A 26,263-nucleotide genomic window follows, 5' to 3' on the forward strand; every position below is an offset into this window, starting at 1 on the left:
AACAAATTTCTTACTTTAGAAATATTTCTGAGATGATAAAAACAGTTTTTGGTCAGTTGACGACAGTGACCCTCCAAAGACATGGACTGATCCAACACAAGCCCAAGGTTTCTGAGGCTGCTTTTAACAGATGCACCCAGAGCACCAAGGGAGTTCTTGATCAGGGGGATTTTTTTATCGGGAGCAATTATCAGAGTTTCGGTTTTGTTTGAATTAATCTGGAGGAAATTTGAGGACAACCAGTTTTTAAATATGCCTTTGTGTGCGAACCATGTCTCTTGCTTCATTCAGGCGGCAAACATTTTTTGGGGAGGCAGAGCCTTCCACTTCACTTGCTGCGCAGGAGGACTCCCGTCTCAAAACTCCAGCATGTGTGCCTTTTCTTATTTTTTTTCCGCTTTCTGACAAGTTTTGTAAATTTTACTAACTCAATGAGAGTCTCAAAAACTCAACAGACCAGCATGGAAAGAAGGAGGGAATTGTTGTGGAGTAAAAATAAGACTACTTCCGAGAAATACATTAATGGCGCTCACAAGCATGACCACAGTACAGGAAGTAACCACGGCAGGTTTAAATTGTGATTAGGCCGGTCTTTTTTTGGGAAAAGATACCAGAACAGAATTATATCACAGCAGAGGAGAAGACACCATCTGTTCCCTCATTCCAAAGCACAAACACGCAGAGATGCCCCTCCACTCCCCCCGCCCTGTTCCTTCTCCTTCTGTCTGCTCCTTTCTCGTCAGTTCTCTGCCATTGTTAATGTGGGTACATTTTACTTTTTTAAATGTTTATTTTTGTAGCAATGTGGTTGTTAAAGTTAACGATTTTGTGATGTTTGTGTAAGCAGATCAGAGCATACAGCATGTTGGTGTGTTTTAACTTTTTTATTACATAGAAAGTTGATCCATCACCTCGTTATATTTGTTTGATATACAGTACTGTATAACACTTTATATTGTGCTCAAATTGTACAGATCTTCACTAAAATATGGACATTTGTGGAGGCTGGAACCCATTATTCGTATCTAAAATGTTTCTTATGGGCAACTCCGGTTCACTATTCTAACTTTCCACTGTAGTAATATTAGATTACATGTATATAGCACTTTTTCAATGAGTAAAGTAAGGCAAAAAAAATGCAAAACATATTGTGGAGACCAATTTGATCTGGCATTACTTTTCAGTAAAATACAAAATTCCCTTTAAATGTCCATTTTAATACGATCAACCATTGTACATTGGACTATTTCAATTTAGTAAAAATATGTATATACAGCAAAAACATCTGGCCCTCGGAAAAAAAAACTAAATATATGCATAACTTACTAGTAGTGGTAGTACAGCTGCCCAATTTTGGATGCAACTTCCCCAATCTGCCATCTCTTCAAGCCATAGCGGTTGTCCAGAATCTGCCTGTAATAAAATGTAATAAAATCTATGAATGAATATGTGTAGACCATGAAATAATTTGTTTGCAATACCTTCAAAGTACAGAAACAGTGGGTGATTATATGTCATTCTAGGGGACAGCAACCAGATGCACTTTCTTCAGACTTCTTAGTTCCACATTTTAGAACCGCCTGCATTACTGAATTTATCTGATTTAAATAACTTAAATTAGGGCACTAGGAAATCGATTCCAGTGTTTCCACAGAACGTCAATCTATTTGTACTTGGGGCTTGGCGGTATCAAGATGACATCTTTATATAATTTGCATCGCATGTATTGTTTTTCAAAAAGACAAAAGAAACAAAAACACAGTATACGGACATGTACTTTTTGTACTTTTAAAGAAAAATCTGTGCGACAAATTTGTGTTATCAGTTATTGGTGTCAACATATCTTTTTCTTGTATTGTTTTGCTCTATTTTTCAATTGTTGCTGTTTATTTTCTTGTATTGTTTTGCTCTATTTTTCAATTGTTGCTGTTTATTTTCAATGTAACAGACTGCACTTTGTACAACCGTGGTTTATTTACATACATTATTCTGCCCTCCATGAATGTTAGTTTAGCAGATAAACAGTCCTTTGAATTGGAGATGAGAAACTGCACTTTTTTGGAATTTTGCCTATTATTCACAATCTAAGACAAACGTTTTTTTCCCAGTTTTTTATGCATTCTAACTAAAAGAGAAAATGCCAGCAAAAGTCTGCTTACAATGGCGCTTATGGTAGTCACTCTAATCTGCCTATTATGTGCTTAAAAACATCCAAAAACCTCCCTCGAGGTTTTATACATACAATTTAAGTAAATATATAATGTAATAACAGGCACATTCATAATAACATGTAATATTTACATATTTTGCTCACTTTTCACTATTTTGCGGCGCATTAATTTCACAAACGAATAACAACATTTTCCCTTCTTTTTACCTCCTTTTTCCTTCAACATCACTGATTATTACTCACTGCAGACTTCATGAGAGACAACAAACATAATAAAACATCACTTACTGTACAATGCCTGCTCTCACTAGGATATTGATATATTCTTGTTTAGATGAAGAATGACTCATAATCCTTGTAAAGAAAAAAGGGGGTGAAAGCAAGTGTCTTTTCGGTCTTTTTCGTCATTACCGGGTCTAAATTGGCTGTCAAAGTTGACCAACTATTAGGATTATGTCCCCACCCTTTTACTATCTGGGTGAGAAGCCTGACATATAATCTAAAATAAACTTTCACGAGCTCCAAGGGAGAGAAGCACCTCACCAGCTGGTGACGTCAATACAGCAGCATAAAGAAGTCAGCTCTCTGAGACAATGCGCTGCTGAAAATAGGTCCTTAACGTTAGCGTCTATAATAACGATATCACTAATACTTGGTTAGTATTCAGGTGACGAAATACAAATTGGGTATTGGCGGCGTTTTTGGACAGGTATTTTGAGGGCTCTATGGGCAGAATCAGAGGACCTCCCATTGACCCCATTATTAGCAGACTTTTATTTACATTTATTTACGAGTTAGAATGCATTTAAAGAAACATATGTGTTCTTGTCTTTCATTAAGACCGTGATTTAAAGGCAAAATTCCCCCCCAAAAAGGTTGTTTATGAAGTTACTGTAAAAGTAAACACACAGGAAAATCATGAACATACACTTGAAGTGCACATACATGTAAGAATTATGTTAAATCAACAATACGGTCTGGTTTAAACTGAAAAATAATACAGGATACAGTTTGACATTTATGCCATCAGCTTAATGCTAACATACAATGGCCAATCTTTTTTGCATTACATTCATTTTAAACTTGTACAAACGTTTAACAAATGAGATTTTAACCAAACAAATTATAACTGCAAATGCATTTCTACTTACATGCATATAGCATAACATTTTTGTAGAAGCGAATATTGACCGTTAACCTTATACTACTAGGCCAGCCAGCTGTAACCTCAAACTCAAATTTTAAAACAACTAACGTGCTCAATATTCTGTGGAACATGATTGAAAGAGAGGGCAGCACATATCACCTGTAAGGTGAAATGTTACCTTCTTATAAAGCCAAATTAAAAATGGAATAAAAAAGTTAGTCACTTTTTAGGGTTTTTTTGTATTTTGGGGGGAATTTGTGGTGGCCCTCAAGCATTACTTGGTGCAATCGTGCAACATAAAACACATAATAGAATAACATGAGCTGTAACTGAGCTATCAGATCTTGTTATTGGTCAGGCACATGAACAATAACAAGATCTGATAGCTCAGTTACAGCTCATGATATTCTATTCTGTGTTATATGTTGCACGATTGCACGAACTAAAATTCCTAGTTTGTGAACCCATTCTCAAACAATGGCAATAAAAACTATTCTGATGCTGATTCTGATTCTGCACTGCACTGCTGACTAGCAGCTACAGTAGGCTGTTGGTCAAAGTTCAAACTCAAATTTTAAAACAACTAACGTGGTCAATATTATGTGGAACATGATTGAAAGAGAGGACAGCACATATATCACCTGTAAGGTGAAATGTTACCTTCTTATAAAGCCAAATTAAAAATGGAATAAAAAAGTTAGCCACTTTTTAGGTTTTTTTTGCATTTTTTGGGGAATTTGTGGTGGCCCTTAATTTATCTTTGGCAAGCCGCCATGTAAGAATGTATGGAGAACACTGGATTTACAATTGTCAACGTCCGAATGGCGATACGTTTCAGAATCGCAAATTTCTCTCACTACTTCCCACTGTAACCTGACTTTTTTTCCTTAAGTTTTTAAGAAAACTTGAAACTGAAACTTCTAAACTAAAAACATGAGATAAGACATGCAAAATAACCACAGATAAAAATAAAGAGAATCACCTGTGCTGTTGCTGAAATTTCCACAGCTTGGTGTAAACATCAAAAGTCCGCCCAAAGTAGGACTGCCACTGCTTGTGTCCATACTGGGGAAGGTCTCTGCGGCAAAGACATTTTAGTATATGAGAGGGAAAAGATCATCTTATGCATTCACTAAAGGTTCATCAAACTATCATACATCATTTGTAGTTTTAAAATGACTCATGATGTTGAGCCAATGTAAGAATATGACATTTACAGCAGTTTAAAATCAAAGGAAATTTAGTTTTTGAAACACCACATAATGCTTACTGTAAGTAATGGAAGGCAGGGCACAGAAATTATTACCTGTGCTGAATCCAGTAATTGATGACAACAAAAAGGTTAGAAAATAAAAAACCTACCTTTATGAATACAAAATGTGTTACTGCTTAACGTCAAATCATATAATTGTGTATTATTAAAATGATTTATGTTAAATTAAGTAAGTGTTTTTTGTAGCACTGTTGATACTGTTTTAGTGCAAGCAATCTACTTAACTTCACAGTTTTGTGCAATTGCGGCCCATGCTAATTGTTAAATATATAAAAGCAATCTTGAATGTCTTTAACTACAATAACAGTGCAAACACAAAAATTACAGCAAGACAGACACACATTAGACAACACAAAGAGCAACTTCCTGATCAGTAGGTTGCGAGTTCAAACCCCGGCCGAGTCATCCCAAAGACAATAAAAATGGGACCCATTACCTCCCTGCTTGACACTCAGCATCAAGTGATGGATTTGGGGGTTAAATCACCAAAAATGATTCCCGGGCGCAGCCACCGCTGCTGCCCACTGCTCCACTCACCTCCCAGGGGGTGATCAAGGGTGATGGGTCAAATGCAGAGAATAATTTCGGCACACCTAGTGTGTGTGTGACAATCATTGGTACTTTAACTTTTTTTAAGCGAGCTGAAGTGTATTTGACCATTTTATTGTGGAACTCAAAAGTGTCAAAATGTTTACTCTCAATTTTACATTTACAATCACTTAAAGGGGAACTGCACTTTTTTTGGAATGTCGTCTATCGTTCACAATCCTAATGAGAAACAAGATGACAAAAGGTTTAGTTTTTTTGCATTCTAATTAGTAAAAATCAATTGTTCTTGGTGGCTGGCAAATGGGAGCAATCCATTCTGCCTCTAAATCACTTTAAAATTGCATCCAAAAACCGCCAACAACACTTAATTTACGTTCCTTAACCTGTATAATAAAGCTGTCGCGACATTGTTTTAGTAAGAGCGAACCCTGAGGAACTGTTTATCAAGTATAGTAACACAATTTCTGTGCGACGGCATGCTACGGTATTATCCGCAAGCTCACTATGGCAAGATGTAAGTCAGCAGCTGAATCACTTTTGAGTTTGTAATGCACAAAACAATGCAATAGTACAGTAATGCGTGCTGACTAAACAACATGATCATACTACAGTATCTGTAAAGTATTAGCCCACATTTCGTGTTTGGTTAGTACACAGATAGCTTGACAGTGTACGGAGTTGTAATAACAAGCATGGTGTGCTGCATGTATCATGATCAATAATATAGTGACTCACTCAATAGACAGTTGTCTATTTGGTCCAGCTAGCTTGGGGAAATTTTTTTCAAGTTGACTTTGGTTAAGCACTCCATTTATGTCAGAATAGCGTGGGTTCCTCATTTACACCACTAAGTCATGCCAACCTCACTCTCTTGGTTTCACCCTCTGTTCGTGTTTGTTTCTATAACCAGCAGTTGATCCTCCGTAGATGCAGGTTAAAAACGATATGGTTCTGAATCCTCATTTGTCCAAAAATAGTCGTCTTTGTTGTCTGTTACCAAGTCTGCCATAATTACAACACACTTTAGTTTGTTTCCAGAAGTAGGAACACACATCTGTTGCCGAAAGTGCACTGCTATGGAAATGGAAATAAATGCACTGAGAAAAGAAGTTCCGGTACTGCATAAAATGACCAAAATACGGCAAATATTGAACATATTACATATTGTTATGAAGGTGTTGGTTACTATAGTATACAAACCCCGTTTCCATATGAGTTGGGAAATTGTGTTAGATGTAAATATAAACGGAATACAATGATTTGCAAATCATTTTCAACCCATATTCAGTTGAATATGCCACAAAGACAACATATTTGATGTTCAAACTGATAAACATTTTTTTTTTTGCAAATAATCATTAACTTTAGAATTTGATGACAGCAACACGTGACAAAGAAGTTGGGAAAGGTGGCAATAAATACTGATAAAGTTGAGGAATGCTCATCAAACACTTATGTGGAACATCCCACAGGTGTGCAGGCTAATTGGGAACAGGTGGGTGCCATGATTGGGTATAAAAACAGCTTCCCAAAAAATGCTCAGTCTTTCACAAGAAAGGATGGGGCGAGGTACACCCCTTTGTCCACAACTGCGTGAGCAAATAGTCAAACAGTTTAAGAACAACGTTTCGCAAAGTGCAATTGCAAGAAATTGAGGGATTTCAACATCTACGGTCCATAATATCATCAAAAGGTTCAGAGAATCTGGAGAAATCACTGCACGTAAGCTGCATGGCCGGAAACCAACATTGAATGACCGTGACCTTCGATCCCTCAGACGGCACTGTATCAAAAACCGACATCAATGTCTAAAGGATATCACCACATAGGCTCAAGAACACTTCAGAAACCACTGTCACTAAATACAGTTTGTCGCTACATCTGTAAGTGCAAGTTAAAGCTCTACTATGCAAAGCGAAAGCCATTTATCAACAACATCCAGAAACGCCGCCGGCTTCTCTGGGCCCGAGATCATCTAAGATGGACTCATGCAAAGTGGAAAAGTGTTCTATGGTCTGACGAGTCCACATTTCAAATTGTTTTTGGAAATATTCGACATTGTGTCATCCGGACCAAAGGGGAAGCGAACCATCCAGACTGTAATCGACGCAAAGTTCAAAAGCCAGCATCTGTGATGGTATGGAGGTGCATTAGTGCCCAAGGCATGGGTAACTTACACAGCTGTGAAGGCACCAGTAATGCTGAAAGGTACATACAGGTTTTGGAACAACATATGCTGCCATCTAAGCGCCGTCTTTTTCATGGACGCCCCTGCATATTTCAGCAAGACAATGCCAAGCCACATTCAGCACGTGTTACAACAGCGTGACATCGTAAAAAAAGAGTGCGGGTACTTTCCTGGCCCGTCTGCAGTCCAGACCTGTCTCCCATCGAAAATGTGTGGCGCATTATGAAGCGTAAAATACGACAGAGGAGACCCCGGACTGTTGAACGACTGAAGCGCTAAATAAAACAAGAATGGGAAAGAATTCCACTTTCAAAGCTTCAACAATTAGTTTCCTCAGTTCACAATCGTTTATTGAGTGTTGTTAAAAGAAAAGGTGATGTAACACAGTGGTGAACATGCCCTTTCCCAACTACTTTGGCACGTGTTGCAGCCATGAAATTCTAAGTTAATTATTATTTGCAAAAAAAAAAAAAAAGTTTCTGAGTTTGAACATCAAATATCTTGTCTTTGTAGTGCATTCAATTGAATAAGGGTTGATAAGGATTTGCAAATCATTGTATTCCGTTTATATTTACATCTAACACAATTTCCCAACTCATATGGAAACGGGGTTTGTACATATACACAGTACAGGCCAAAAGTTTGGACACACCTTCTCATTCAATGTGTTTTCTTTATTTTCATGAGTATTTACATTGTAGATTGTCACTGAAGGCATCAAAACTATGAATGAACACAAGTGGATTTATAAACTTAACAAAAAAAGGTGAAATAACTGAAAACATGTTTTATATTCTAATTTCTTCAAAATAGCCACCCTTTGCTCTGATTACTTGTTCGCACACTCTTGGCATTCTCTCGATGAGCTTCAAGAGGTAGTCACCTGAAATGTTTTTCACTTCACAGGTGTGCTTGAAGCTTGTCGAGAAAATGCCAAGAGTGTGCAAAGCAGTAATCAGAGCAAAGGGTGGCTATTTTGAAGAAATTAGAATATAAAACATATTTTCAGTTATTTCACCTTTTTTTGTTAAGTCCAATGTGTTGATTCATAGTTTTGATGCCTTCAGTGACAATCTACATTGTAAATAGTTATGAAAATAAAGAAAACGCATTGAATGAGAAGGTGTGTCCAAACTTCTGGCCTGTACTGTATACTGTATATACTTGCAGTGTTTATATAAAACAACGATGGAGGTTTTTGAAGTTGTTTCGAGGGCTTTGAAGGCTACAACGGTGACTCCCATTTGTTGCATTTTGCAGGCATTTTTTTTATCATCCATATATTTAGAATACATTAAAAAAATGTATCTGTCATGTCTTTCCTAATGGTTGTGAACGATAGGCAACATTCCAAATAAAGTGCAGTTCCCCTTCAAATAGGTTTTGCCAGTCTACCATTCCAGAAGTACCATTCCCAGCTTCCACACAATCTTTAAGAGATGTGTCAAAAATGATAGTCCTTCAACTGATGAGTTGCACCTGTTGGTGTATTACCTTATTATAATGACTTGCATTGATTGGAATCAGACAGGATTCACAGTAGTGCTGATAACTTCCACATTTTGGAGGTTAAAAATAAAGTGGTTGGTTTTTGGCATCTTATTTGTCCAGCTTCCATACTTGTTTTTATACACTTTACAAAGAAATACATTGACGGAAAACTCCGTAGCTTGCCAGCTTGTGTGCGCTAGCTTTCTGAGACTCTTGTTTTGTTAGCGCAGGCAGGATTGAGCAGCACTTTTATTGTGAAGACATGAACTGTGCTGTCGGTCCTTAGGTTTTTGACGACATATACGGTGCGAGAGTCTGTTGATTAAAAAAGTGTTTCTCGCCTTCCTGTCAGTCGTTTTTTTTTCCAAATACTGAGCTCGCAAGACCCAGCGTCATCTCACAAGATCCTCGGGTGCCACGGATGTCAATCAAGTGACGAAAGTGATGTCATAGTGAAGAATGATGATCACTAATTTTTAGGACTATTTTTTAATGCCTGGCTGTCGATTGACTGACACACCCTCCGCGATCGACCAGTAGCTCGCAATCGATGTAATGGGGACCCCAGATCTATATACAGTACAACCCTAATGGATTTGCTTGGATATTTTTTTAGGAGCTTTATAGGCAGAATAGAGCGGCTCCCATAGGCTCCATTGTAATCTGACTTTTGATTGCATTTATTGACTATTTAGAATACATTTTAAAAAAATACATCGTCATCATGTCTTTCATAAAGATTGTGAACGATAGACAACATTTAAAAAAAACAAGTCCAGTTCTCCTTTAAAAAGGGGATCAGAAGGTTTTGTTCTAACAATACAGGGATCAAACTCCCTAGCCTATCTGACCATTCCATAATGCTGGAGAGCTAGGAGAGTTTAAAGACAGCTCGTAGAGTTTGGCCGTTAGTCAGAGGTCCAATATGGTTTTTGACTTGGTTGTAGAACATTGGACGACCTCTATATTCTTGAATATGTGTACTACGGGGTACAAGAAATTGTCCAAACAGTCCACAGGTTTGATGGTTTTGGAAAAAGGCATTCAATAGTCTACTTTCCGATGTCCTGTGCAGGATGTGTTCGCAGAATGGGCTTCAGGGACCCCTACCATCGACCAAATGTTCCCTGCACAACCATTCAACAAAATGTCCAAGGTTGCCCTCTGTCACCAGTTTTTGTTACTATTTATTTGAACATAATTTCTAGGTGCAGCAAAGATGTTGACTTTGGTGGATCACATTTAGGCTGTGACCTTCAGCATTTACTGGGCCAGTCTACAGCAGAGTATGAAGACTCATGGATGAGAATCAGCACCTCCAAATTTGAAGCCATGGTGCACCTGGGGATAGGTTGATTGGCAACACTAAATTGGCCCTAGTGTGTGAATGTGAGTGTGAATGTTGTCTGTCTATCTGTGTTGGCCCTGTGATGAGGTGACGACTTGTCCAGGGTGTACTCCGCCTTCCGCCCGAATGCAGCTGAGATAGGCTCCAGCATCCCCCCGTGACCCCAAAAGGGACAAGCGGTAGAAAATGGATGGATGGACGGTCTCAGTTGTAAAAGGACTATCTGCCGTAATGCGGTCAATGAACAAAACTATTGTGGTAAACAGAGTTCATCATCAGAGATTTGGCGAGGAGCTTTGTTGCCTGTTGATAGCGCATCTTATTTTAGTTAATTATTGGTCCTGATTTTTTGGAATTACTATATTATTGTACAGTATTTGTCCTATTTTTTACAAAAAGTGTTTGTTTGTAAAAATGCATCCAATGGGATCCCAGTAAAAAGCACGTACTGACATTAGTTTGATGGATAAGTTTCTGCATATCTCGGTGTTAGTTGATTGGGGATGCAACGATTTGTCGGAGTTGTCGACAAAAATCAATAATAGAATTGATTGCAGACAAATACATTTTTCGATAATAGTCTGTCACTTCATCAGTCGTGTTTTTATGAAAGGAAACAAGCATTGCTCAGGTCAGCGCGACCAGGGAGCGGAAAGCAAAAGGAAGACTGCAACAACACTGCAAGCAAAAACATCCGAAGTATGGGAACGTTTCACCCTAAAAAAAACATCAAAAAGAACTTGCTCAGTTTGCAAAGTGGAACTGGCTATTCATTGTAGTACGTCTGTGATGCAGGAGCATTTAAAGTGGAGACAAAGTCCACTGGCTAAACCTTGTCTAAATATCTGTGTACACATCAACATCAGATAATGCTCTCTTCATTTTGAGGACGCTGGATAGCTTTGGTGCTGCTAGGTTGTTGGTTTTTATTGCTATTTTAATTTAGTTTTTTATTAATCAAAAATAAATAAGCCAATATTGAAACACAACCTAATTTGAGACTACTGACTAGAACTCACAGTCCTGACCATGTGGAATAATTCCTGTAAGTCCACTCCGAAACAAAACAATGTGGTTACTTCCTGAGAAGACCAAGGAGGTCAAACATTATACTATTAAAAATAAAATAAAAGGAAATGATTAATTCAAAATGCAATCATAAATTTAACAGAAAAGTACAGAGCTAATAAAGCCTAACCTTAGTCCATTGAAAAGTTGTTTTGATTTGTCCAGGAGATAGCAAAAATCTGTGACAGTCTTCCTTTCGTTTAAAGGAATATCATCCTCGGCATCAGCTCCAGTCATGGCAGCAATCCTTTACACCTAAAACAAAAACAAAAAAAACTAATGGTATACTGCTGCTAACACTCTTGAACATGACAATGTTGAACAAGGTTGGTGGGATGTGAGGATTCACTCACGCGTGGCAGTCAGTACCGTGCTAAAGCTAGTTTCATACCCAATGTCCAAATTGTTTGACTTGTCCGAGTACACAACCTTGGACATCCCCCCAGCAGAATTGGAAAAGGCGGACTGGGGCACGGTACATTGGATTATAAATGAGCATGCAATGTAGACAAGTGGTTGCATAAGCATACACAAAATCATTCAGACAATTGTGCCCTTTGCATGCTGTGACCAAAATGGTTCACGATATACAGTCGTGGTCAAAAGTTTACATACACTTGTAAAGAACATAATGTCATGGCTGTCTTGAGTTTCCAATAATTTCTACAACTCTTATTTGTTTGTGATAGAGTGATTGGAGCACATACTTGTTGGTCACAAAAAACATTCATGAAGTTTGGTTCTTTTATGAATTTATTATGGGTCTACTGAAAATGTGACCAAATCTGATGGGTCAAAAGTATACATACAGCAATGTTAATATTTGGTTACATGTCCCTTGGCAAGTTTCACTGCAGTAAGACGCTTTTGGTAGCCATCCACAAGCTTCTGGTTGAATTTTTTTACCACTCCTCTTGACAAAATTGGTGCAGTTCAGCTAAATGTGTTGGTTTTCTGACATTGACTTGTTTCTTCATCATTGTCCACATATTCTCAATAGGGTTTAAGTCAGGACTTTAGGAAGGCCATTCTAAAACCTTAATTGTAGCCTGATTGAGCCATTCCTTTACCACTTTTGACGTGTGTTTGGGCTCATTGTCCTGTTGCAACACCCAACTGCGCCCAAGACCCAACCTCCGGGCTGATGATTTTAGGTTGTCCTGAAGAATTTGGAGGTAATCCTAATTTTTCATTGTCCCATTTACTCTCTGTAAAGCACCAGTTCCATTGGCAGCAAAACAGGCCCAGAGCATAATACTACCACCACCATGCTTGACGGTAGGAATGGTGTTCCCGGAATTGAAGGCCTCACCTATTCTCCTCCAAACGTATTGTGGCCAAACAGCTCAATTTTTCATCTGACCACAGAACTTTCCTCCAGAAGGTCTTATCTTTGTCCATGTGATGTGATGTGTGGACAATGCTGAAGAAACACACCCATGTCAGAAAACCAACAAATTTAGCTGAACTACACCAATTTTGTCAAGTGGAGTGGTCAAGAATTCAACCAGAAGCTTGTGGATAGCTACAAAAAGGCCCTTATTGCAGTGAAACTTGCCATGGGACATGTAACCAAATATTAACATTGCTGTATGTGTACTTTTGACCCAGCAGATTTGGTCACATTTTCAGCAGACCCATAGTAAATTCATAAAGGAACCAAAGTACATGAATGTTTTTGTGACAAACAAGTATGTGCTCCAATCACTCTATCACAAAAAAATAAGAGTTGTAGAAATGATTGGAAACTCAAGACAGCCATGACATTATGTCCTTCACAAGTGTATGTAAACTTTTGATCACGACTGTAACTTTAAAAGTGATGTATAATAACTAGACAAATTCAAGTTGATTCGCAAACCTTGAAATTATGAACGTCAAAGTACAACATAAGTGTAACCTATGGTTTTGTAACATGTTGAGAAAGGACAGCAGACATATAGTACTTTTTATCTGAACACAGCCATGTCTCTCTTTAAAACACATTTGTCGTAAAGACACCCTAATGACCAACATCCCACATCCGGCCTTCACAATAAAAGCGCTGCACATTAAAACCTGTCTTACAAAATAAGGATCTCAGTAAAATACCTTTCACCAGCATGTTTCTAGCACATTCAGTGTGTTCTGTAATTATTTTGATTATGCTGTGATAATTATGACATTATGTTGTGGGGTGTATATTTGATATTGTTAAATGTGTCACTTAACATTTTATTTACATTATTGAAGTATTCAATTTACAATTCAGTTCAACTGGCATGTCAAAAAATCCTTAACAATAACCATGCTTTGGTTTTAAACAAAATGTGTATGTTTTCCCTTTTTAGTACCGATTTGGTACTGTATAGGTAAAAAATAAATTATATCATCCCTATTGGTAATGGTGAGACTCACCCATCAAACTTGTCTCAAAAAAGGTTCTCATTCGGCACTGTGGAGTCATTTCAGATTCTAGCATAGTCTCAATCCTGTACAATGCAACGCTATACCTAACAAAACTCCAGGAGACACAAGGAGAGCATAGTATTTTTTTTAGTCTGTTGTTATGCTTAACAGTCATACTAGTAATAGGAAGTTCTTGCAGCTTACACTATTTGAATGACTATTTGAATGTTCTTTTTTCGTTTTATTAAGTTCATCCTTTCAATAAACAGTGTGGCGCATATTTGTAACAGTGTTAAAGTTGTTTATACGGCCACCCTCAGTGTGACCTATATGGCTGTTGACCAAGTATAAAAGTATAAAATTACATTGGTTAGGTTTTTAATTTTTATCGTGGCCAGGGATGTAGTACCATCATACTTGCCAACCTTAAGACGTCCGATTTCGGGAGGTGTGTGGGGTGGGGTGGGGGGGGGTGGGGCGTGGTTGGGGCGGGGGCGTGGTAAAGAGGGGAGGAGTATTACAGCTAGAATTCACCAAGTCAAGTATTTCATATATATATATATATATATATATATATATATATATATATATATATATATATATATATATATATATATATATATAAAATACTTGACTTTCAGTGAATTCTAGCTATATATATATATATATATATATATATACATATATAAAATACTTGACTTTCAGTGAATTCTAGCTATATATATATATATATATATATATATATATATATATATATATATATATATATATATATATATATATATATATATATATATATATACATATACATAAATAAATAAGAGAAATACTTGAATTTCAGTGTTCATTTATTTACAGATATACACACACATAACACTCATCTACTCATTGTTGAGTTAAGGGTTGAATTGTCCATCCTTGTTCTATTCTCTGTCACTATTTTTCTAACCATGCTGAACACCCTCTCTGATGATGCATTCTGCTTCGTCTCCTTGTTGTGTGCGCAGTTGTGCACTGCACTCTCTAAAAGCCGTAGATGTTATTGTCACATATGCATGTACAGTAGATGGCAGTATTGTCCTGTTTAAGAGTGTCACAACATTGCTGTTTACGGCAGACGAACTGCTTTACGGTAGACGAAAACGTGACTGCTGTTGTTGTGTGTTGTTGCCGCGCTGCGAGGACGTTAATGAAACTGCCTAACAATAAACCCACATAAGAAACCAAGAACTCGCCCTCAATCATTCTACAGTTATAACGTGATTGGGCAGGCACTCTGTTTATATTGTAGGAAAGCGGACGTGAAAACAGGCTGTCAACACGTCACTCAGGTCCGCATGGAGCTGGAGGGGGCGTGGCCTCCAGCTCCGCCTGAATTTCGGGAGAGGCACTGAATTTCGGGAGTCTCCCGGAAAATCCGTGAGGGTTGGCAAGTAAGAGTACTATCGTTAATATTTTATCAATACCGATACCAATCGATACCGGTATTCATCGGTACTCATATCGGTAGTATACAGTATGTAATTGATGTAAAAAAAAAAAAAGATGTAAAAAATTTAAGGCTGTCAAAATGAACAAGTTAACTCATGTAATCTTGTGTTTATGTTTGCTCTGCTGTTCTGTTTAGGACAATCAAGGAGGAAAAGGACTCTCAAGACAATTACAGGACAACAGAGCAAAAAGAAATTGATATAACAATGTGCAGGTTTGGCTGATCATCTGAAAGCATTTTTTTTACCTGGATAAATAAACAAAGTCCGGAGACTACTGCTGTTGTGATTCATTTCTTGTCTTAACTGCAACTATTCCAAAAAATGGGAATATATATTTAGTTATTACAAATGAAATTCCATCTAATATTTACGGATATTTACAAATACAGTTAAAGGTACAAACATTTACAACAGGATTTAAAAAAACATTTATCAACTGCTGTATTGTAGAGCAGTATTTAGAATTATTTAAAAAGAATAGTCTGATCTTTTGTGGAACATAATCTGGATTGTAGTCATGTTTTTCATATTAATTGTTAACGATAGGCAAAATTCCAAAATAATAACAAAAATCACAGTTTATACCTACAGTGGGAGTATTTGTGGCAGCCATTGTTCTGGAGAGGAGAGTAGCCCAACCCAGAAAGGAGTCACAGCTCATTTTATTACCTATTCTCAGTTACAGCTAATTTTTTTTTACCTATTCTGTGTGATATGTGTTTTATGTTGCACGATTGCACCAAGAAAAATTCCCAGTTTGTGAACCTGTTCTCAAACAATGGCAATAAAAACTATTCTGATTCTGATTCTGATTCTGACTCTGAGTGGACACCAACTGTCAATTGTCTCAAAAGTCCACATCGCGAGCTGGACACCAATTCAACAACCAGTAAGGGAATGATGACGTGTGGCTAAACATGTCATTTGTCAGGTTGAGATGTTACCCGTACTTTAAAAGGTAACAGCTGAACTGGCCTAAAAAATTGTTAGTAACTTCAGGTGTGACTCGATGTTACCCGCCCAACCCCCAGGATGCACGCCTGTGCAGCCAATTCCGATTTCACATGTCTAACGAGGGCGTTCCCAACAACCAAAATTTGTTTCTCATCGGGTGAGCAATATAGTGGATACAACATGTTAGACATGCGAAGGAAACATGCGGTTTTACAGAAAACGGTGGGTTTGTGTATCAAACTGTGTCTCCATCTGGGGATTTTCTCTAGCACCCCCCCCTAACTTGAAAGAAGGTTAGTTATTCTGAGCTGACGTTTGGTGCAGACACAAATTACCATCAGGACCATTTGCCTGACACCCGAAAGTAACCCTCTTGTCCATAAGGATGAATCCAATACTTAGGCACTGAGCCAGGAGACTCTTAACAAAACCCACACCATTTTTTTGCCGCTCCCCTACAGCGACTCCAGAGTAGAACAAGGTCCAGTACTTTGGTTAATTTGTTTACAAATCCCAAACTGTGGGTTGAGGTGAGTGTGACTATTCAGTGTAGTTAGAACATCTCAACCTCTTGTACGAATTTAGGCTCCAGATATGGCAAAAGACTTAAGTTTGTTTTCAAGACAGCAAGGGAACAAAATGTTATACTGCTTAGCGTTTGTGTTTGAGTTTTTTTTTATTTAAATAATACATTAAAAAAATGGAATCTTATGGCAGGTAAGATCCCACGTCCATAGCGAATACATTACCCTTTAGTCCATTTTAGGGGTGAAACAATGAGAATTTCATATTACAGGTATTGTGACCAAAATGATCACATTATCATTATTATTTCAATATTGTTGAATCTGATACAAAAACAAAGTACTTATACATACAATGAATGTTCCAACCAAGTTAAAAAAAAAAAAAAAAACTACCATAAATATACACACTTTAGAAAACCCCTATTTTACATGTTTTGAGTTTATTATGCTTCACTGATAGTGTTTTAGTCTTCGTATTTCATTCATTTAATGGCTAAGCTTTTATTGTTTTAATTATTGGTTTGTGCAGTAGCACTTTAAGATTTGTGAAGTCCATAAATTATTATTGTTCATTATTGTTGGCGGGAGTTGTGTCCTACTCCCAGGCATGTGAGTAGGTCCAGAGCGGTGCCCTGGTGGGGGGGACAAGGCCCAAAACTCCTGGTTTTTCAGCAAATGAACAAGCAAAAATTTGGAAAAAAAAGCCCCATTTGAAGATGTTTTAGTGTTTAAACAATTGAAACATTATCAACAGAGTTTACATAATGTATTACCCCATTCATTCAAATGAATCACTATGTCTGTTTCAGTCCCTATGTTATTTAGTCACTACAGTAATTACAACTTGTGTTCACATCCACAGGAACCACATTGGTTAGCCTACTCCATACAGTATTTACAACCTCACCAGTGTTCACTTCACAGCAACATATGGTTCTTCTAGTTATTTACATTATTGACACATTACTTTGGTTCATTCACACATTACCTTGGCATATTTGCTTTATTGGCTCGGACATGAGCCTTCCTGGCAAATTTCTGAGCAGCTTGCATTTTCTTTTTTGTTACTGCTCTAGTGGATTCTGCCTCGAATTTTATAGCCAATTTCTGTCTCTCCGACTCCCTCTCCACTTCTAACTGCTCCAAATGCAAAAATCATAAAGAGTACAAACAATGTTTATTCTATTAGCTAATTTCCTTTATCTGAATACTCATTTGTGATTTATAGCATGAAATAACAAATATCTTGCAGTCATTTTGTTTATGTTTCAAACTGATTCAACTATTCAATGTCAAAATATAAACAGTAGAAATAATGAACAAAATGTCAGCTAACGTCTTGTTCTAAAACACCAATGAAAAAATCAAATTTAAAATTTAGACAGGCTATACTGTAGCAAAAGTCATCACATGTCTGTCACAATCATGTGTGTTCTTAAATGTGTATTCCACGTCTTCCATGTCGACAGCAGTTTTGATTTGGGCTTACATGGTATACAACTCAAATTAATGTGTTATCCAGATGCATACATTTGTCCAAATGTGGCCAAGTAGACGCTTTGTGTGTTTCCTGGACGCTAAAAAAAAATCTAAGGAAGAGAATCCCTCTGCCATATTCCACTAGTTGTTGTTTTTTAAATATACAGTAGAAATCGCCTGCTTGAATATTCTGTCTTCTCTTCTCCGACTCTCTCGTCCTCATTTGGGATGTGCGTGTCTGTTGTGATTTCCCTTCCTGGTTCGATGACCCGCCCTATCTTGCCTCTGATTGGCCTGTCCATAATGTTTTTCTCTAATTTTAACCAATCATGACTCATCATAGTAAATCAACCAACCAATCATGGATTTTCTTATACGTAAACCAACCAATTATCACTGATGTTTCCCGTATATTTTGTCCCCTGCCCGTGGAGTTGCTTTGCTACGTAGCTTTGATTTTCAAGTTACCGTATTTTTCGGACTATAAGTCGCAGTTTTTTTCATAGTTTGGCCGGGCTCCAGTGCGACTTATATATGTTTTTTTCCTTCTTTATTATGCATTTTCGGCAGGTGCGACTTATACTCCGGTGCGACTTATACTCCGAAAAACACGGTAATCATTTTTAATGGAAAACCGTAGTTTTTACCACTGCAGCCGTAAACCGGAATGGATTATCAAAAATCTTACACATGACGGGAAACCCGTAGTTGTTGGCAGGTATGGCAAAGAGACAGATCAAGATTTTAACACACATTGTAGGTCGGAAAAAACTAAGAAAAACTGAAAAAATGTTCTTTTATATTTTTACAGAGATAAAAAAGACGGATTTCCGACTATAGACGGAAAAATCACATGCCTGTACTACGTTTAGCGATCCTTGAACACGCAGTAAAAAATTACTGAATGTGTCGTTTTTTAGCATATTGTGTTGTTGCACCTAGTAAAAGTCACACAAAGTACGACACTCTTTTTAGTTTTTATTGCCAGTCTTTTGTGTGTACTAGTGTTGTCCCGATACCATTATTTTGACACCGGTACTGGTACCAAAATTATTTCGATACTTTTCGATACTTCTCTAAATAAAGGGGACCACAAAAAATTGCATTATTGGCTTTATTTGAACAAAAATGCTTACGGTACATTAAACATATGTTTCTTATTGCAAATTTGTCTTTAAATAAAATAGTGAACATACAAGACAACTTATCTTTTAGTAGTAAGTAAGCAAACAAAGGCTCCTAATTTAGTCTGCTGACATATGCAGTAACATATTGTGTCATTTTCCATTCTATTATTTTGTCAAAATTATTAAAGACAAGTGGCAGACAATTATTTATTCATCTACTTGTTCATTTACTGTTAATATCTGCTTACTTTCTCTTTTTACATGTTCTATCTACACTTCTGTTAAAATGTAATAATCCCTTATTCTTCTGTTGTTTGGATGCTTTACATTAGTTTTGGATGATACCACAAATTTGGGTATCAATCCGATACCAAGTAGCTACAGGATCATACATTGGTCATATTCAAAGTCCTCATGTGTCCAGGGACATATTTCCTGAGTTTATAAACATAAATAAATAAAAAAGCGAGAGAAGATGTTGTGATGCCAAAAAATATCGACGTAATTATAGTAGTATCGACTATATACGCACCTGTTCTTGGTATCATTACAATGGATGTTAGGTGTAGATCTACCAATGGCCTTTGTTTACATTTTGATGATGGTGGGCTACGGTGTGTAGTGAAAAGTGTACTTTTCAGAGGCAGTAAAGTATCGAATATGATTCATTAGTATCGCGGTACTATACTAATACCGGTATACCGTACAACCCTAGTACGTACCCTCACATGCACCCCCCAAATAATTTGCATCAGCGGCGATGCAGCCCGCGGAGATGTGATTGGTCAGCTTTTGCCGAGGAGAGTCCCTGAGCACAGGAGAGTAGACTTTGGGCTTGAAATGCAACAGTGCTTGAACATTTGGTTGCAAACAGATATTATGTACTAAATATACCGGTGTGCTATAAAAATAATTACTGAATGTGTAGTTTTTCAGCATATTGTGTTGTTGTTGCGCCTAGAAAGTCACAAAGTACGACACTCTTTTTAACTTTTATTGCCAGTCTTTTGTGTGTACAGGTTAAATGCCGCAATATATTCTTTCTCATGCACACACTTATTTTTCTCTCACACACACAACGCTTCCTCATTGTACGTCAATTATTTTTCAGGCATGGTACATTCACGAACATGTGACCTCTAAACTTCGATACCACATGCATATAAACATTAACACCAGCAGGTCGTTGTTTGATTTCAATTACGTAGCTCTCGCTCTTGTCCAACGTCCTGAACGGCCGAATAGGTTTGCAAATTTGCCTGTCTTCTGCCGCGACTTGTTTTGGGGTTGCACAGCCACAGCTCCCTTTCGCGAACGTCTTTTCTTTTTTTTCGAAGCAATGTGAACATTAAAAGTGACTGTTGTTTCAAAAGGATTAGTTCCAGCTCCAACATTAAGGTGGATGTCGCTTCAGACGCTATTGTTTACTAGTTTACAACCAGTACTCATGGTTTTTCCTGCGTTCAAAATTGCGTGGCGGCCGTCTCGAGCTAATTTTGTGCCGTCCCCAGCCAGAGCGATTGATATCGCTCAACACAGCGTAAAATCCGGCTGTGTTGATTGAGCGATTGATGTCCCTCTGCGGCAGCTACGTATTTTAACTGCAGTTGCAGCGTTGCACCTTATATCGACAGACATGTAGCAACTACGGAAGAAGAAACAGATCGAATCGTTTTTTTTTGCCGCTACTTGCTGCATAACGTTGACCGCCGTAACAAGTGGATTTCTGCCATACAGAGCATGATACGGAGGGATCACTGGACTCCTACAGAACACTCCAGACTGTGCTGTGAACATTTTGTCTCTGGTAAGTGAACACAGCTAGTAGTGTTAGCTTCGGTTCCAACCTTTTCTGACTAATTATAATAGATCGAATGATTGAATAATTTATTCGAAGTTTGCATAGGATCAGGTAGAGTTTCATGACGGTACCGATTGACTGGTAAAAGGTCAACTAAAAGGAGTAACCCCAAGAAAGCATTACAAGCATGTCGTGTATTTTTTTTAAAGTGTCCTCCGTGTCAGAGTAACGTTTATGTTTTTTAGCGTTGCAGATATGGCAGGCAAAATCAGCCACTACTTTAAAAAGCCATCACGCGAGGAGGAAAGTCAAGAGTCCAGGTAAAACACAGCAGAGAAATTAACATAACAGGCAGTTAAAATGCAATAATTCATGGTGATGACATGTGGAATTTTTTGTCCACAGAGTGCTTGAAGGCTGCTTCAAAATCATCTACAAGTGTCTCAAGCAAAAGTGGCCCCACCACACAAGCTATGAGCCCATCATTCTCTTATGCAAGTGCATAGGCCACAGGTGTCAAATTCAAGGCCTGGGGGCTAGATCTGGCCCACAAACACCTGGAAACGATATGTGTCAAAGTACTTAATATTTTCTGACTAAATGTAATGGATTTTATTCATTTTGACAGAAATATAAGTACTGCTTGAAATTGCATGCCTTTTAAACATTAATAGTCTCCATTATTGCAACAAATATTACAGTATGTTATCATACTTTCCAAACATTTTTTGTCTAAATAAAAATAAATACTTAAATATCTGCTTGACTTATGCTTTTACAGCAAACTACCCATCAAACTAATAAACATGACAATACATTTTACTGTAAATTGAAAAAAACTAAAAATTTTTTTGCATTAAAATTCTGGCACATAGTCAGAGATTGTACCAACTCTGCCTCAGCCAGAGTACTATATACAGGAATCGCTTTCTCTCTCATGAAGATGGTCAACAAGAGTTGTAGTTGCTCACACAAAAAATACTTCCCCTTAGGGTTTTGGAAGAGATTTTCTAGTCACGCGCCAGCCTCCATGGAAGAGCTATAAAAGAACCAATATGCTGTCAGAGGGGACAGGACGCAAGTTATGTGACGGGGCTGGATGATTATGCCAAAAATAATAATCACGATTATTTTTGATTGATATTGTAATCACAATTAATTACACGATTATTCATTAATTTGAAAATGAGTATTTATTGTACCACCAAAACTCAACTTTAAGTATAGTTTAAAAAAAAAACATGATATGAATTAGTAACAAATAAGCCACAAAGAGTAAAATGATCATGATAGCAATAACAATACATTTAAATAACAATAGCAATATAAAACAAAATAATTTTTTTTTTCCATTTTAATAGTTTTTAATTCAATTTTTTACCTTTTACACTTATACAACCATAGAGTGTGTGCTTCATGTGTAAAATAACATGTTTTTTAATTAAATGCAAACAAATCCTCACATGTATTGGTACAATACATCTTTGGACAATTTTAACCAGTATTTTAGGTCGAGGCGTAATAATTGTGGAAATGTATCACTCAGTGCTTTAAGTACATTATGCTTCTGTAAGGTACTTTTTGGAAACTTTCATTTTGTTAGCGCAGTCAGACCGGATGTGGCGCACCTCGCTATTATTGTGAAGGGGGAAGTGTGCTGTGCAGTTGTTGTCTGCTTGACTCGCAAAGAGGTGACTCACTTGCGGCTGTCAAAACAAAAATGAGAGAACGGCTCTCGAGTTGCGACCACTGTTTGTAAATTGATGTTACATCGATGATGTCGTTCACAACAACACAAACAGATGAGATGTGTTGTGTTTGTATGGATTGTTCTCGCTAACTTTAGCTTCGTAGTTTAGTCGCTGTTACAAGTGACCGTCTCGACTGAGAATGAGTGGTATCGGACAATGACAACATTTTACTTACATTTATGTAAATTTCCTTGATATTCAGCGTTTAACAGCAGATTCTGTTTTATTGGCCAATTATGTGACTCCGTCCCCGGGTTACATCAATGCGGACATCAAATATTTTTTATTGAGCTTAGTAATTATTGATTAGACGTACAGGCACAGTGTCAAATAAAAAGTAACAACCATTGTGACATTCCAAACTTCACAAGCTCTGGAACTCACATGCATGTTGCGTAGCCCATTGATAGTATTTTGTTGAATATTATGTTTTCCTAATCGTGAGAAGCCATAATTCGAAATCGAAATTAAAATGTGATTAATTGCACAGCCCTTGCAAGTTTATATACCAGCTTTGAGAGAGCACAGCTTGTAGGCTTAAAGTGCACAATTGAATATCTTAGTTGCTTAGACAGTAATGTGTTCATATCAGTTTAGATTGGCGTACGTTGTTTCTTAATGGGGAAAAACTTTAAAATTCCTTGTTTTCTTGAAAGCATTCAAGCTCGCTAGCTGGTGCCAGTCAGTGAGTTTATCAAAGTGCAGTTATCAATCTCTGTTTTAATATAAAACGGTAATACTAAGCGTCAGGAGTTTTACCGCAGTTATCATTAATACCGATTATCAATATATTCCTAGTCCACTTTTAGGAACACTACCCGGACTTGTAAAGAAAGCATCGCAATTTGAAATGTGTACCGTGTTGAAAATAGCAACGCAGCTTTACCAAACGGATGGCTGTGTACCGAAAATAATGTATACAAGCACAGGTGGTCCTCGGGTTACGAACGAGTTCTGTTCCTAAACTTTGATCTAAGTCCAATATTTTTTTTTTTTTTTTTTAAGTTATGTACATGTAGATGCTGTATCGGGACACATCCATTAAGAGTTTGAGTAGAAATATGTCATATAGGAATTAATTATACACAATAACACGTTAACAAAATGCTGTGTCACATGAATGTTTTTTGAAGTAATACCTTTGTGACATGAAAAAAACACAAGTAATGTATAAAAAACTTGTGTTTACTTTTTGATATTAAAATAAAACACAAAGCAGTTTGGCTAATGAAGATGAAGTCTAATAAACAAACTTCGTTCTTCTCTTGGTTCAGTACAACAGTTTGGCCAACAAAAATAAAGATGAGTGACACCTCTCACATCGAATACACAATCTTCACAGCCTGCGTTCAGTTCAATGAGATGACAAAACATTTTAGCTACTATTGTTATTTGAACACTGATACAGTTAGCAGTTAAATAAACGACGAGTGAATATCCTAGTAAACAAACTAAAGACTTTATAAACAAGTTGTGACAACGTTCACGACACATCGCCTACAACATGAAATAGTTTTCTCCTTCGCTGTATACTTTTAGTGCGGGGACAAGTGCGTCTGTCTCCAATATTGTCCACACCTGTCTCCATCCAAACACAGCAGTGCGCTCTGAAACACACGGCAGGAAGCTAGGGAAAATGACGTTAAACCAAGCGCTTGGCTCCGTTTACTCCGAGGGGAAATCTCCCGAGCAAAGTCTGTGTCCTTAGTCCGCCATGATTATCAAGCCAAACGACGCAAGTGCGCATGACTTTGTGTTGCCTAAAATGCATTAATAAATTACGGTTTTTCGGTCATTAAAAATTAGATGGTATTACTAAACGTCTGGAATTTTCTCGCAAATGATCATTATACCGTTTACTGTTACATCCCTCATCCATTAACAAGTAAAAAGTCAAGGGCGGTCACGGCATGTTCGTGCCGCAGGTGTTGGTCAATTTTTTAGGGCTTACGGCAAATGACGAGGGCAGTCGCGGCTTTTGCCGCCGTTGCCGTGGTTAAATTCGAGCCCTGAATAAAGTACCGGTAATAGAACTCAAGAATCCAATGAAAAAGCGATCTTTACCTTTTTTTGGTGGCAGGACAGGCAGTATTTATAATTATATTAGAATTAGTGCTGTCAATCAATATATATATATTTTTAAATCAAATGAATCCTTTTTAATTTGAATTAATCAAAGGTGCTACAAAAGCGTCGCTTAACTTATCTGTGGTACATTTGTTGACAACATTGCCATGGGTATACTCCGTCAGTGTTAGTTTGTCGTCCAGTGCTTGTTCTCAATTTACTAGTAGCATTCTAACCAATGGCTGCCTCAAAAACTTATTTTGCTTTTAGATGGTATAAAAACCTGTTGTATTCTGCAATATGTGAAAACTACTTTTGTTTTATCTAAAGTCCTGTCTTGTGTATTTTAATGAACTTCTTGCCACCAGTCAGTCTCCTCACTCATCTATGCATTGACCTGATCACTGACCGTAAAACAACCCACTCTGCCTTCTAGATAACCATCCGCGATTCAAGAAAAAGGAGCATGTGCGGTCAAAACAAATTGCGTTATTATTTTTACGTTCATTACTGATCATTTATAATGCCGTATGAAAAAAAGATTCACATACGAAGCAAGATTTTCATTCATCATGATTCTGATTTGATTCAAAAGGTTCAAGAATCGATTTTCAGAACAACATTTTTTAATCTCGGCACTTGTCATACTTAGCGATGTACCGTTATGAAAATGTTATATCACAGTTGTTATTATTGTCACAGTTATTCTCATTATCACAGTATTGTTGAATGTGCGCAAGAGTACTTTTACACACACTGCAAGGTTTTAACAAAGTTTTAGAATTGCCTTCCCAAAGTCCTGACTTAAACGTGTGGACAATGCTGAAGAAACAAGTCCATGTCAGAAAACCAATACATTTAGCTGAACTCCACCAATTTTGTCAAGAGGAGTGGTCAAAAATTCAACCAGAAGCTTGGCAGAAGCTTGTGGATGGCTACCAAAAGCGCCTTATTGCAGTGAAACTTGCCAAGGGACATGTAACCAAATATTAACATTGTTGTATGTATACTTTTGACCCAGCAGATTTGGTCACATTTTCAGTAGACCCATAATAAATTCATAAAATAACCAAACTTCATGAATGTTTTTTGTGACCAACAAGTATGTGCTCCAATCACTCTATCACAAAAAAATAAGAGTTGTACAAAGTATTGGAAACTCAAGACAGCCATGACATTACGTTCTTTACAAGTGTATGTAAACTTTTGATCGCGACTGTACATATGTACGCACATTATACACATACATTCATATAAATACACAGATTCATATATATATTTGTATATATAGATGAATACATATACAGATATATATAAATATTTATATATATATAGATTCATACATATACATATATACATACATACATACAGTACATATAAAGATAAATATATATATTAATATATATACACATTTATATATGCATACATGCATATATACATTC

At 37.2% G+C, this 26,263-nt stretch overlaps 1 protein-coding gene and 1 long non-coding RNA gene across 4 annotated transcripts in view; one reads left to right on the top strand and one right to left on the bottom strand.

Moving 5' to 3' along the window:
- scai (suppressor of cancer cell invasion) overlaps positions 1 to 26,263 on the bottom strand; it is an 81,243-nt gene that overhangs the window by 52,955 nt on the left and 2,025 nt on the right. For all 3 annotated transcript variants that reach the window (XR_009817439.2, XM_061980718.2, XM_061980717.2), the window contains exons 2-4: positions 11,365 to 11,489; positions 4,300 to 4,395; positions 1,327 to 1,413 (exon numbers count right to left, since the gene is read on the bottom strand). Coding sequence is in view for 2 of the 3 variants with exons in the window: in XM_061980718.2 (XP_061836702.1) it covers positions 1,327 to 1,413; positions 4,300 to 4,395; positions 11,365 to 11,471 (290 nt within the window). In the remaining variant the exon portion in view is untranslated. The remainder of the gene's footprint in view (positions 1 to 1,326; positions 1,414 to 4,299; positions 4,396 to 11,364; positions 11,490 to 26,263) is intronic.
- On the top strand, positions 20,935 to 21,716 carry LOC133619593 (uncharacterized). Its single transcript, XR_009817440.2, has 3 exons — positions 20,935 to 21,009; positions 21,249 to 21,323; positions 21,409 to 21,716. It is a non-coding gene; the product is annotated as an uncharacterized lncRNA (long non-coding RNA).

This window comes from Nerophis lumbriciformis, linkage group LG20 (genome assembly GCF_033978685.3).
Source record: "Nerophis lumbriciformis linkage group LG20, RoL_Nlum_v2.1, whole genome shotgun sequence".
In the NCBI taxonomy this organism is placed as follows: Eukaryota; Metazoa; Chordata; class Actinopteri; order Syngnathiformes; family Syngnathidae; genus Nerophis; species Nerophis lumbriciformis.